At 36.3% G+C, this 14,645-nt stretch overlaps 1 protein-coding gene across 3 annotated transcripts in view; it reads right to left on the bottom strand.

Moving 5' to 3' along the window:
* Positions 1-14,645, bottom strand: part of ANO3 (anoctamin 3) — a 357,402-nt gene that overhangs the window by 75,802 nt on the left and 266,955 nt on the right. For all 3 annotated transcript variants that reach the window (XM_072969684.1, XM_072969685.1, XM_072969686.1), the window contains 3 exons: positions 12,147-12,268; positions 7,424-7,558; positions 32-128 (listed from right to left, as the gene is read on the bottom strand). In XM_072969684.1, the coding sequence (XP_072825785.1) occupies positions 32-128; positions 7,424-7,558; positions 12,147-12,268 (354 nt within the window). The remainder of the gene's footprint in view (positions 1-31; positions 129-7,423; positions 7,559-12,146; positions 12,269-14,645) is intronic.

Genomic DNA, 14,645 nt, shown 5'->3' with positions numbered 1-14,645 from the left:
TTTTAAGTAGAGTGCACCATGCCACACTCACCTTGGCATAGATACAGCTTTCGTTGAGTCTCTGCAGTGAGCAGTTCTTGTCACAGAGTGGGCACATGAAGACTTCAGTGGCCTTGCAAATTTCTTGGCTTGAGGAACCAAAGAAGAAAAAGAAAGTGTGAACTTCCATGCTTAGAAAGGTGCTTAGCCCCTCGGGCCAGTTCTGTGGGAAGCAGCAAGGCAGGGCAGGAGAGGAGAAATGGAAGTAAGTGGGGAAGGGTGGAGAAGGGCGGAAGAATTTAAGATGAGTGGCTCCCACACAAATTTTTACGACATCTGTGATACAGAGGTTTCAGTTTGCTGCTTTGTTTTTTGAAACCTCTGCCAAGATATTGTGATGATAACAGGCCATGTTTCACACTTGTGAGACACTTGTAGGGCTTTATTACAAAGACACTTTTACACCTGATTTCATGGCAAGCAGGATACTCTTGTGAGGAACACCCAAGGGTGTTTTAACCAAGCTCAGAGACTTGGACGTGGCTGAGCTGAAATCAAATCCGACTATTCTGATTTCTCAGATCTAATCATCTTTCCCCTGGATCTCGCTGCCTTAGAAATACCAAAATGAACAGCATGCACAAATGACACAACTTTATAACCCACACTGCAATCAGTCGGTGTATTACGGTCACTGGAAATTTGAGGAAGTTGATCTTCTTTTTGCAGTGCGATGACACACATTGTCACGGACATGGCATAGTTTTTATTTACTGAAATTAGAATGTAACTTTATAACAGTTGTTTCTTGACTTTTATGTCCACTATCTTTTAAAAATCTCAGCCTACATTCTAGAGATATTTTGACATGAGTAGGGGGTCGGTAACAATTTCTCAAAAAGCCTCATGGCCTAAGAGTTCACAGTGAGCTGTTCTGAAGATGTTTTGTGCCTTTACCTGTCAAACCTGGCCCTTTTCTACTTAGTCTCCTCTAAATAAATTGTCCGTAAATAAATCTGCTCTGGAACTTTGAAAGTAATATAAAGGCTTTTGAAAATACACCTAGAAAAGCAACTGTTAATAAAAGTTTAACTGCAAGTGTTTACAGCAAGATTTGCTGTTTTCAAAAAGGAACACACTTGAAGCAAAAAATTATGCATATGTATTTCAAGTGCCAGATGTGTATAATCTCAAGCCAAAATGGAAATCAATAGTAAGTAATAATAAATACTATATAGTTATACAGCGATTTACAGTAAGCAGAGATGGGTTCACGTTCATTAAGTTTACTCCTCATTGCAATCTCCTACAATGGTAATCATCTCCACAGCTGAGAGGAAACTGATGTGTAAGTGATTTGCTCAAGGTCCTATAGCTAAGAGGTATTTCAGGGAGCTGAGTGTAGGTTTTCCTGATTTTAGGTCCAGTTCTCCATCAACTATACCACACTAAAAGAAAGATAAGTTTATTTCATATTAAAGGGGACTTCCTATCAAAAATTAATTTAATGATGATGATGGTGTTATGGATGTTATGTATGCTGTAATTCCCCTACCTTCACATACATCATCTTGCTAGCAATCAGGATGTGAAGTATGGAGGAAGCAGGAAAAACACAAATTTTAAAAGCTCAAAAGAAAGAGAAGATCATACCTCCTCTTAGTAACAGTACTAGTTTATAGGAATAAGAATGAACACACTTCTTGAAGAAAGCTTTTATTAAAACAGGCTTGCTCTCATAATTCACTGTGTTTCAAGTATGATACAATGTGCTCTACATTGAAATCTCATACTAAAATGGTATTAAATTTGGTTTATACCACATCATCCTTCCCACCTTCAGAATGATCAAACAAAAAGACGTACCAAAGCACCCAGTCTAGAATCCCAGCCATCAGACTATGTCTTATTTTTATTTCCAGAATCATCAAACTCATTTTCTGTAAGCTGCTCAAAGCTCAACTTGACAGGTCACGTAAAAAATATTAAACAGTTTTTGCGACATATTTTTTAGCCTAAAATAAAAAATTTGAGATCACAAATTTCTTTGACTTAACCACTAGATGGAGAGAGAGTGCCCAACGTGAGGGTTTCTTAATTTCTTCTGCAGAACCTGATAATATAAACCACTGCTTGAATTGTGCCTTTCCTTTGTCTTGTATCTGTTGTTAAACATCCGCATCAAGGGCTGATTCGAAGGCAATAATGATTATCACCCACTTAAGATATAGGAAGAGGGAGCATTTTCTCCATTTGGAGGTGGTTGTCTGGACCTGCTCCAGGGTCTTCCTGTGATCCTTCAACATGACAAAGTACAGAATAAGATGCTTGGAGATGTTCATTGTGGGGAAACGTGAAAATACGAAAGTAGATTTAAGGGAAGGCAGTATGAAAGCATGAATAAAGCATGGATTTTAGAATCAGATATAATCATCAGGGACAAACAAATCAAATCACAAGATATTACCTCGTACCTGACAGGATTGTTATTATCAAACAAAAGAAAATAAAACAAAAGTAGCAAGTGTTGGCAAGGATGTGGAGAATTCAGAATACTTAAATTTTGTTGGTGGGACTGCAAAATGGTGCCACTACTATGAAAAATAATATGCAAATTCCTCAAAAAATTAAAAATAGAACTACCATTTAATCCAGCAATCCCACTTCTGGGTATAGATCTAAAAGAACTGAGATCCGGATCTGAAAGAGATACCTGCACTCCCTTGCTCACAGCAACATTATTCACAATAGCCAAGATATGGAAATTATCCAATGATGAATGGATAAAAAAACTGTGGATTAGATGTACAATATGATATTATTTAGCTTTAAAAAAAGAGGGAAATTCTGCCATAAGCAACAACATGGATGAACACAAAGGACATTCATTGCTAAGTGAAATAAGTCAGTCACAGAAGAACAAATGCTGCATAATTCTACTTTCATTAGGCATCTAACGATCAAGCTCATAGAAATGGAGTAGAATGGTCATTGTTAGGGGGTAGGGGAAGGGGAAATGAAGAGCTGCTGTTCAATGAGTAGAAAGTGTCAGTTATGTAAGATGAGGAAGTTCTAGAGATCTGCTGTACAACATTGTGCTATAGTCAACAACACTGTATTGTGCACTTAAACTTTTGTGAGAAAGGTAGATCTCATGTAGTGTTCTTATCACAATTAAAAAAAAATCAGATATAGGTTTGAACTTACTAGATATGCTCCCCTAAGTCACCTAACTCTCTGAGGATCAACTTCTTCATCTCCAGTTGGTGATAATATGCAAGAGGGATATTACATAAGGGATACTGATAATGTATCTGGCACATCATGGGCACCTAATAAATGGAAGAAACCCTTATTGCTAAGGAATGCTGTTGGAAGAGGTTTGAAGTGGTCCTTTATGACCCAACAGTTTTTGCAAAGCTGGTCAACACTGAGGACCAAATGTATTTCTTGGTGAGTCCTAATGCTGAAGAGGCAAGAATGGGCCAGAAAGTTGAGGTTTCCACTCTGCTCTGGACTAGAAACCCAAAGCCTGAGAAGCAGGGGCCATATCTAACTGCTTGTTCATTATTATATTCCCATAATAGGTGTTCTATCAGGCGCAAATCTGACCACCTTTGATCAATATGTATGTAAATATATACATGTACTTATGCATACAATAAACAATCTGTAATTCAATTTTTACATAATTCTTCAATGCAGAGCAATTAAAAAATATGACCTTAAATAAATGAACATAGCTGCAGAAACATAACAAATACAATCCAATCTTCAGGTTTTTAACATTCTGTTACCTTGCAATAAACAAAAAAAGAACTTATTACAATAAAACTAAAACAAAGGAACTCAAAATAAAAGCCCCACTCTCTACCCACTTTCTATGATAACACCTACGACTTAACCACGTCTGACACCTTGAATGGAAAATTTCAGCTCCATGAAATTTTGAAAGTCAAGGTATTCACTGATGCTTATCTTGGTTTAGAATAGAAAGTCTGACAGGATCTTAATTATAGTGTGACAGAAGTAGCACTAATATAATACCATAACGCACTGAAGAAAAGAATTTGCTAAAGCCTTTTAAAATACTCCTTGTACTGAAGGTTAAAGAATAGTTACCTCATACAAAAGGAGCCTAATTTATTTCATTGGTACATAAATCAATAGGAACAGAAAATTTATTCCTTTCATTGTACTTTGTTCATTTTCAGCTGTGTGAGGGTGGAGAAGGGAGTCTACACCATGTGGGAAAACTTTATGAATATGTTCTTCATGGAATCAACTTAACAGTAGCTAATTGCCTAAAAATCATTCTCTGTCTTCATCAATTACTTTAAAAGATTATTTTTTTTCTAAAACACTAAAGACTCTACCAAAATACTGCTAAAATTAATAAACTAATTCAGTAAAGTTGCAGGATTCATAGTGAATATACAAATATCAGTTGTGTTTCTATACACTTACAGCAAATTATCAGAAAGTGAAATGAAGAAAACAATCCCATTTACAATTGCATCAAAAATAATAAAATATTTAGGAATAAATTTAACCAAGGAAGTGAGAGACCTATATTTTGAAAACTGTAAGACATGAAAAAGAAATTGAAGAAGATACAAATAAATGCAAAGATATCCTGTGCCCATTGCCTAGAAAATTTCATATTGTTGAAGTGTCCATACCAACCAAAGAGATGTAAAGATTAAATGCAATCTCTGTTATAATTTCAATGGTGTTTTCACAGAAATATAAAAATCTATCCTAAAATTTGTGTAAAACCACAAAAGACCCCAAATAGCCAAAGCAATCTTCACAAACAAAGCTGGAGGCATCACACCTCCTTATTTCAAACAATATTACAAAGCTACTATAATCAAAACAGTATGGTATTGGCCTAAAAACAGATACACAGATCAAAGGAACAGAATAGATAATCCAGAAATAAACTCATGTATTTGTGGCCAATTCTGACAAAGAGCCATGTATATGTAATAGGGAAAGGATAGTCTCCTCAATAAATGATGGTAGGAAAACTGGATATGCACATGCAAAAGAATGAAACTAGAGCTCTATCTCTCACCATACACAAAAAGTAACCCGCAATAGATTACATATGCAAGTTTAAGACCTGAAACTATAAAACTTCTAAAAGAAAACACAGTAGGTAAGCTCCTTGAAATAGTCTTGGCATGATTTTCAGGATTTGATACCAAAAGTAAAAGCAACAAAAGCAAAAATAATCAAGAGGGAATATATCAAACTAAAAAGTTCTTCCAGAGCAAAGGGAGCTATGACCAAAATTAAAAGGCAACCTACCAAATGCAAACCATTTATCTGTTAAAGGATTAACATCCAAAAATATAAAGAACTCACACAACTCAAAAGCAAAAACAAACAAACAAAATAATATGATTAAAATACGGGCACAGAAACTAAACAGACATTTTTTTCAAAGAAGATACACAAATTAACAGGTACATAAAAAGGTGACCAACATCAGTAATCATCAGGGTATTGCAAATCAAAACCATACTGAGTTATCACCTCACACCTGTTAGGGTGGATATTATCAGAAAGACAAGAAGTAACATCTATTGGTGAGGATGTAGAGGAAAGTATGTATGTAGAGGATGTAGAGTGTACTATTGATGGAAATGTAAATTAGCACAGCTAATATGGAAGTTCTTCAAAAAAATAAATATAGAACCACTATATGATCCAGCAATTCCACTTTTCGGATATATTAAAAAGAAATAAAAATAGTATCTTGAAAAGGTATCTGCACCCATACATTTTTTGTAGTATTATTCACAATAGCTAAGGTATGTAAACAGCTTAGGTGTCCATCAGCAGATAAATGAAAAAAGAAGACATGAGACACACACACACATGCACACATGCACAGTGGAATAGTATTAAGCCTCAAAAAAGAAGGAAATCCTGCCACTTGTGACAATATGGATCTTAAGGGTATTATGCTAAGAGAATTAAGCCAGACAGAAAAAAAAATACTTATAGCATCACTTTATATGTGAAATCTTAAAAAAATCCAAACTCACAGAAACAGAGAATAGAGAAGTAATAAAAAGAATGCATTTTTTTTTCGAGACACTGTAATTCCCAATCACAACCTTTCTTCTTAGCCTCAGAGGTAACTGATTCAACATCATACAGAGAAATGACCCAAAGGGGATGAATGTTTCCCACAGGCACAAGTTTGTTCAGGAAGATGCTGCCTTCCAGAGTGGCAGTGAGTTTGCAACATTCTGAAATAAACCTGCCACTAGATGAAATGCTTTTGAATAGTAGGTGTTTTTTGTTTTCATGCTAATTACCATTTGGCCTTCATGAAGAACAAATAATTTAGATATGGAACAGGAGTCAACTCTGAAGCAAGGAAAATGTTTGTTTTTAGGCAAAACTGCTATACATATGAATATTATATATTAGCCTTTATATATACACATATATATTAAGAAAATTCAAGGAAATGCGTTTTATGATTCTATTAACTATCATGATTACTACACAGTAGCAAGATGAAACAAAAGGGAAAAAAATTACTGAGCTTTGAAGGAGGGGAAAAGTATTTTCTCATATTTTGAATTGTATGGTACAAGGTTGAACCTGATGAAATCCTTGTGGTATATTAAATAGTACATGCTTGTTAAGAGGATTCTTTAATGCCAGGGTGAATCTTACCTCTGCTGAATAATAATGTATTGTTCCTATATCTAAATCTTGAGTCGTTTCAGTTTTAACAGGAGAATCACTATTCTGATAAATGTTTGATTTTTGTCAAATTTTATTTTACTACCATTTTGATATCTTAAGTTGATGCTAACATTTTTACAAGTCTATTCCTACAGAGAGTAAAAAGAAAGTAGAAAGTGATTTTATGTTCTCATGAAAGGAAACTATATAGGGCAGGATTTATATGGTATGAATATTTTGTTTAGATATCTTTATGTAAGTTTCCCTCATCTGAAAAAAGAAATTACTTATCTCCAATGCTGGTAGTGAAAGTTATATTAAATGAAACAATGTATTTGGAAGGTCTTTGTACATTGTAAGTGGTTAAAGAATGGTAGCTATTATAATTATTTGAAATAATGTATTGAGAGGGCATTCCAGACTACTAAGTACTATGCAAATAGAAATTACATATAACTGTTTATTGCATTGCTGAATTACTGATTATGTGAGATATACCAGGAAGAGAAATTTGGCAATAAAAGAAAGTCTCAAAACTTATCCAAGAGAATTTGCATATAAAACTATAGAAATGACTATTTTATACTGTTTTTCCCCTACAAAAACAAAAACAAAAGACAGCAAATAAATTGTAGTCCCATCGCTTGTTTTTATAGCCAGCATTGTTGTAAAACTTTTGTTCAGTCAGAAGAAAGTCTCTATTTTTAAAATAAGTCTGTTAATAGCTTACCTTACTTGACTTGCATTCATTGTTAATATTCCATAGAAGAAAACACACAAGCCAACAAAGGCTGCAGGAATCAGCATTCCGGTATACCACCCCAGCCAGGCAAAGTATAGCCCGATCTTCTCACCAAAGTATAGCCTGCATGAGAAAGTAAAGCCTTAGCTTAAGGCAACATAAGTGACACTATACAGTATTGATGTCACAACTAGTCAGAATTTCAGATGGACAATTGAGGCTGCTGGCTCAGTTCCTCCTCAGCTTCATCCAAGGTGTCATAACATCCCTTCTTGTGAATGAATCCAATAATGGTGATATTGTTTGTCTTTAAACACTGTCAATATAGGGGCAATAATTTTATGAAATGTGTTTGTTTCTGTGTCAAACTTCTTAACATGGTGCATACAGTTTTTTATAAGGCCATTCTTGCTCTTCTCTACCCTCCTAATAGAATCCCTTCTTGTTTTCCACACACAGAGCTGTGCTAAACCATATCACCTTGGCGTAAATTAGAAAAAAAAATCTCCCTTCTAGGTATCTGCTTCATTCGATTTCAGTCTCCATCTGCACCCTTGGCCAGACTCCTTTATGCCAGACAGAATCTGCACAACTATGTCACACATCTCCCTCAGTCAAGTTCAAGTCCGCAGTTCCTGGGGCACATGATTCTCTCCTTGGTCAGTGCTGTTCCCTCACTTTGGAATATCCCATTTCAAGCCGTACCCCTGATCGGTTTGTACTCATCCTTTCCTTTTTTTTTTTTTTTTTCATTTTTTCACATTCCTCTCCCATCTTTCCAAAATGTAGGGTAATTTTTGGTTACCTGAAAGTAATACAATATTGTAAATAACTATACTCGTATCCTTTATATCAGGTCTTCCAGGAAGCCGTTCATGATGTCCACTTCAAACCTGGGTTAGATGCCCCAGCTCTTGCTGCCACACTGCCTTCCCCCACGTTTCACGGTCCCAAAGTTATAAACCTTTATGATCATTACCCGTCACTCCCCTGCTCCTCTCCCTCCCGTTAAGACTGCAAGCTGGTTGAAAGTGGACCTGTGTCTTGTTTCACTAGCACCCACACAGGAAGTATTTTCACTGAATGAAGCAAAGGGAGTAAGTGTAATTTATTTCCCTTCAGCTGATTAACATAATTTATGTGGAAATAGCAGATGAATAAGGTAGATCTAGTGATTGTTCTGTTGCTCCTTCTTCCACCAAATCTACCACCAGTATTAACTGTTACACAGTTTCTAAAGCTCTGGTAAGAAATGATAATTTCTTGAATTCACTTCTGGTGTTTCATCTCCACCTTCCAAAAATGATGACTTAAACACAGTTTTGTCGCAGCACTAGTTTAAAGATGGATGTTTCACAGTTTATCTGAGAATATTGCTGTGGGCAAGAATTCTTGTTGGGAAGAAGGTTATCTTGTTATTTTATCTTCAGCAAGACTTCTCAGAAAATCATTCTCTTCCTTTTCCATTCTCTCCAACTAAAATTTGTGCATATTCTTCCAGATATAGACATGGAGTCATTCTCCATTAGTATCATTTATCTAATTGTTTTTTTGTTTTTTTCATTTCTTTCTCCTAGGAGACATAGATCAATAGTCTATTCATTTCTTATATAATGATAATGTTCTACTTTGAGATGAAAGCTTATTGTGTTAACAGTAATATTGTAATAAAGCCATTTGTTCCTTTAAACAAGTGTTCTCTGTGGGGCAGAAAAGGGTTTGGGGTGCATATTACTAACATAACGGGGTATCTTTAAAGTGATGATTATAGAGGACTACACAGATCGACTCCCTTACACAGGCAGTATTATACCAAGGTTTTTAATTAAACATTGTTGAAGGTTAAGAGGAGTAACAGTATATTTGACAGGAGTATAATTACCTAAGTTACAGCAGCTTTCAGATCTGTTTCATGAGGAGAAGCTAGTTCTAGGCCAAGACGGCTGATGAAAATGTTCTTAACCAAGAACACGGGTAGTCACAATCTTTTGGTGTCTCTGCGTATTCTTTAAAACCGTGACAGGGCAAGGAAGAACAGGGGTTGCCGCTGCTGCTCCTCCCACCTCACCCAGACTCACTCTCTCGACGTCTGTTTCAGGTATTGGGATATTACATGACGTTTCATTTGATGACAGGGCTCTGCTGCTGAAATAACTTCTATCATCAGATAAACAAACGTGAAATTGAACTTCTTCAGAAAGGATTATTTTATTTAGTCTTTAAATTTAAATCCCTTAGATGCCTATTGTAAAACATTAAAAAAAAAATGCCACAAAGCTCTATTTCGTTAAGCAGGTGCTGCAGTTGACAATTTTTAAAATGTATTCTTTCCATATTCAAATATTTTCCATGGAAAAATAGACTGAAATGAAGATAAGCTTTGGCTACTAAACGCTTGACTTCATTGTTAAAATAAAAACAAAATACCAATGCATGTCCAGAAATGGTTATTTATAAAAAAGAAAATGAATTGGCAGCCCCTCACTTTTCATCCACTGTTAATGAATTGCCTTTTTCACATGAGAGAATACAGGCCTTGCCTGTGGGTCTCCATCACCCATGACCCAAATATATTAAACACTTCCAATTCCCGGACACTCTCTTTCTCTCACTACAGGTAGAAAGCCACACAATAAGAGATCTATGTCCTTAAAAGTGTGCAGAACAACTTAACTCCAAGTAATTAAAAAGGCATGATTTTAAAGCCATCTTCCTGCTCACTGTATAAAATGTGGCCTTGTACAAAATTCATGCATGAGATTATATAGTTTAATACGCTGTCTGCCTTGTCCCCATCTTAAGTTTGGTAATAAGCAAGTTTCCTGAGAGCAGGAACCTGCTGAAATGCTATCTCTACTCTTTTATGGCCTTCCTATCCAGGGACCCTTCATCATATCTCCCTCCTCACAGCTACTGCAACACAAAATACATAATTTTTGTAAGCAAAACTTCCCTCCTATGTCAACATCCAAAGAATTCTTAATAGCAGCTGAATCACTGTATTTATTGAAAATAAGGCTGCTTGCTGAAATTACCTGAGGCAGCAACAGCAATGTGCCAATAGACAGGAGAACTGTTGACATTGAAATGCTTGCTTGAAAATCTCAACTTCACTTTAATTCCTAATAAATATGGTTTTATGAACTGACACATCTCACTGTGTTCATATAGCTCTTAAATAATAATTCTTTCACTTGCATAAATACAAATCAGATCATTTGTTGTGAATGATCTGACTGAATTTGAATCAAAGCATCTTGATTTTGGATATACCCACATACTTAATGCTTGAAATAAAACTGGTTTGGTGTTGGGTACAATGCTTTGTGCGTCTGGATCCACGTTCTACCCTTTCCCTTCCTGCTCAGTGTCCAGGTGGCTCAGCTCTATGGACTGTACCATCTATGCTCCTTCCTTCCTCTGGCTTCCTGATGGGCTCATTGGTCAACAGTACCAGCAGAAGATCAGAGGGAAGGATAAAGAGATGCTGGGGTAATTTTTTTATTACCCTGACTTTCTCCTGCTTTGATTATAGCTCTTAACTGGTTCTGACAACTGCTCTCTCCCCTGTCCCTCCAGGTCCAGGTGTGATAACAGCACCCAGCTTTTGCTGGTCCTTGGGAGCTTCATCAGCATCTATTTCCCCCTCCCCCGATCCTATTTATACTTCTGTATATTATATTTCTTTATTAAATTCTCTTCAAATACCCCTTCTATTCTATCAGTTCTATCAGCTTCCTGCTGGGACAATGGCTGATACAGTTATGTGTTATTCTTGATATTTAAATTTCATAAACAGTTCAAAATATCAACATATATAATCTTTTAATATGAATGCTCTTTTTTCTTTTATTCTGTAAGTGTTTCTAGTTAACTAGGGACTTAAGTCCTTTTTAATACTTAATTCCTGATTTTTAAAAATAAGAACAAATTATCCTCCATCCAAATAAAATAAATCATGAATGTAACAGTATTTCAAGACCAATCCAGTTGAGAGCCATTACTTGCTAGAATATACTTCCTGGAATAGAACAGACACTCCACAAATCTTTGTTGAAAGATAAATACGTGCACAGATGCTGTGTTGGCCATTTTCCTCTCTGCTCTCAGATCCATGTTCTGCCTTTCCCTGTTTTGACTTATTTTCACTGGGAAGTAGATTATACAGACTGTCTTGTAAATTGCTCCTAATGAATTTGTGCCAGGAGGTACTGGACAACTCAGAGATGGAAGGAAGGGAGAAGCCAGTTATCTTTTCTCCTCTCCTGGCCGTCCTCAGGGCTGTCTCCAGAGCAGCCGCACCTCACTGTAGCTCCATAAATCTCCGTGGTCTCCTCTCAACACTTCACTTCTCTGCAGACAGTCCTGGTCACGGATGGCACAGCTCCTACCCAATGCCCCAGGTATGCAGCTCTGCAATAAACTTTATTCCATTTTCTCTCCAGCTTTAAGGTTGTTAGCAATTTTCTGATGCTGTTAATCTCTGGTTGCCTCACTATTCCTGTTTGATTTCTCAGCTTTCCCATTCCCTGTGTTAGTAATTCCCTAAATTACTTTCCTTGTAATGGAAAGGCCTGTAGTGTCTTCTTTTTTCATGACTGTACCCTGATGGATACAGATGATCTGGTGAGTAAATACAAGGATTCCAAATCTAGGAAAATGACAACAGAATGGTACAATATGTCCTCCATTATCAATCAGTCCACAGTACCTGATTAAATCCAGGGGCTGGTGCTTGTACCACATTCCCCAGCGTGCCCAGCGCTCATACAATAGATGTCTGTTATTCTGAGGGCCGTGGGTTTTGATGGGCTGACTACTCTTGTAGGCTCCCTAGAACAAATAAAATAAGATGAATTGATATCTGTTCTTTTAGTGAAATTTGAATAGGAATTGCTTTTGCTTTTTTTCCTTACAGAATAATTTAACACCTTATTGAAAGCTTCAGAAATGGTAAACATAAGCCCATCACTAGAGTGATGTAGTAGATGACTTTATATATCTATCTTTCATTGAAAATATTCTGATAGCTCCTTAAAAATTCTTTCTTAAATTCCTTTTTTTTAAACCAATGAGGGCTCTTTCACTTAAGGTAAACTAGACTTTAGTTTTTACTGTTTGGGGCCTAAGTTCTTTTAAATAAACAGAGTATCTTCATCATCAATGAGATACATTAGATACATCATTGTAATCTTTTGTTCAGACATTGAGAGTTAATTCTGCTTTTGAGAAGCAATCCAGTTCCAGAAAAATATTTATTTCATTTATAGAAGCTAAGAAAGAGAGTATATAAGCATTCAAAAAGTGTAAGAGGCCTAAGTCACCAGTGTTAGTCATGTTTTTAAACTTTAGAATCCACAAAACTTACCTCAGACAAGATATTCTAAAAATTGAATTATTTTTCAAATTCTTTATATCTCCCTTCAAAAATCTGTCATATGGGCTGTAATTTCAGGAACATAGACTATATATGCCTTTTAGAGAAAATTATTCCCTGAGGGCTGAACTACTCTTCTTTTATAATTTCAAAAAAAAGGATAATAGATATAGTGACTTTACTTTCTGAATTCAAACTTAGGACACAGGATTTTTCACAAAGACCCTCTCTTTAATCCAGAGTGTGATTCTACTTTCATGAAATTGTTGATAAGAATTCAGAACAAGTGGAGCTATGCCTCAGTTACCTCACCTAGATGATGGGGATGAGAATAAATAAGAATGACACCCAATAGAGAGGTGTCTTGTGAGGACCCACTTGGATAATCGCTATAAAGTAGCAGGCACATTAGAGGTACAAAATGAATGCTAATTAATTTTAGGCATTTGCTATATTGTGGCCATTGAATAGGGAAAAACTATCATTTGAATGGTCCTAGGCAACCAGGGCTGAGAGTTCCTATCAAGAAATATGACACTTTGAATCTGGTCTGCAAGTGCCTCAAGGCTGAAATAAAGAGACACATATGGCTTTTGGCTCTGGCTTTCTAACAGGATAGAAAAGTTAATTAGGTAAGGGTGGAATTACAGTTAAAGTGCAGTTGCAGGGTTTTGTTCCCTAACAGAGCCCAAGGTGTTTGTTTAAACCCTGAAGATTAGAAGCTAAGGAGATGGAATTAAAGATCAAGACTCTAAGACATCCACTTGAGAAGAGTTTGTTTGCTTGTGACATTGGACTGACTGTTAAGGTAGCCTGCTCTGAGACTGGGTAGGTAAAGGAGGGTGAATCAATATTTCAGGTTTCTTTCAATTATTCCTGATAATTCTTCTGAAATATCACTTTATGCCTTTCCTTCCCAGCCTCAGTGGTCAGAAAAAGGCATTTCCTGGATTTTAGGTGATAAGCTTTAGAATTCCCTAGTACATCAATGTTCTAACTGCTCAAAAACCTCAATCAAGCATAATGTTCTGGGTTGACAATGACATGAGGTGGGTTATAAGAGAAAACTGACCAAAGTGATGATTCCTGCCCACGCACGAATTGTCATTCCTGGTCAGAGGACCAGGTACCCTCAGTGATCCCCACCATCTCCATGATCCACCCCCTCCTCCAACCAAAACACTTTTCTTGTCTCCACTATTCATAACTGACAGGATTATCAATTCTATCAATATGTTAGGCAAACTCCCTCACAAATATTCCTCTTCTTCCCTTCCTTTTTTCCTTATCATGCCAATTTCCCCTGGAAATGTCTCTTTTTCCCCTCAAACCACTGTCCCATTTGTAAACAAAATAAACCTCAACCGTGGGTAGAAAAAATGAGACTGAGACTAGTGATACCCCTGCATAAAGGAAGGACACAAACTGTGTGTCCTTAATCAAATTACAGTCAGAGCCATTGACACCACTGTCCCCTAAGTAAGCCTTGTGTTTCTCTCCTCAAGTAGTATCTTTTAAAATCAACAGGAAATTCTCAAGTCCATTTTACTGACTTGCTGTTTCATTTCTGTTACCTGCATTTCAATAATATTGTTTCCTAGTTGTTTTGTGTTATGTGTCCCATATATTAGTATTTCTACCAAGTAACAAGAATATATGGGAAAATGCCCATTTACAACCTATTGCTAACGGGTTACAAATTTCACACAAGAAGCTGTCAAGTAAACTGTCAGAACACAGACTACCTATGTAGACAAAATTATTTAGGGAACAAATCAAACCTTCCTGTGTGACAGAAGCTCTCACAGGAACTTCGCCACTCCAAACACCTAC

This window comes from Vicugna pacos, chromosome 10 (genome assembly GCF_048564905.1).
Source record: "Vicugna pacos chromosome 10, VicPac4, whole genome shotgun sequence".
NCBI lineage: Eukaryota > Metazoa > Chordata > Mammalia > Artiodactyla > Camelidae > Vicugna > Vicugna pacos.
This window is presented reverse-complemented; position numbering and strand designations above follow the sequence as displayed.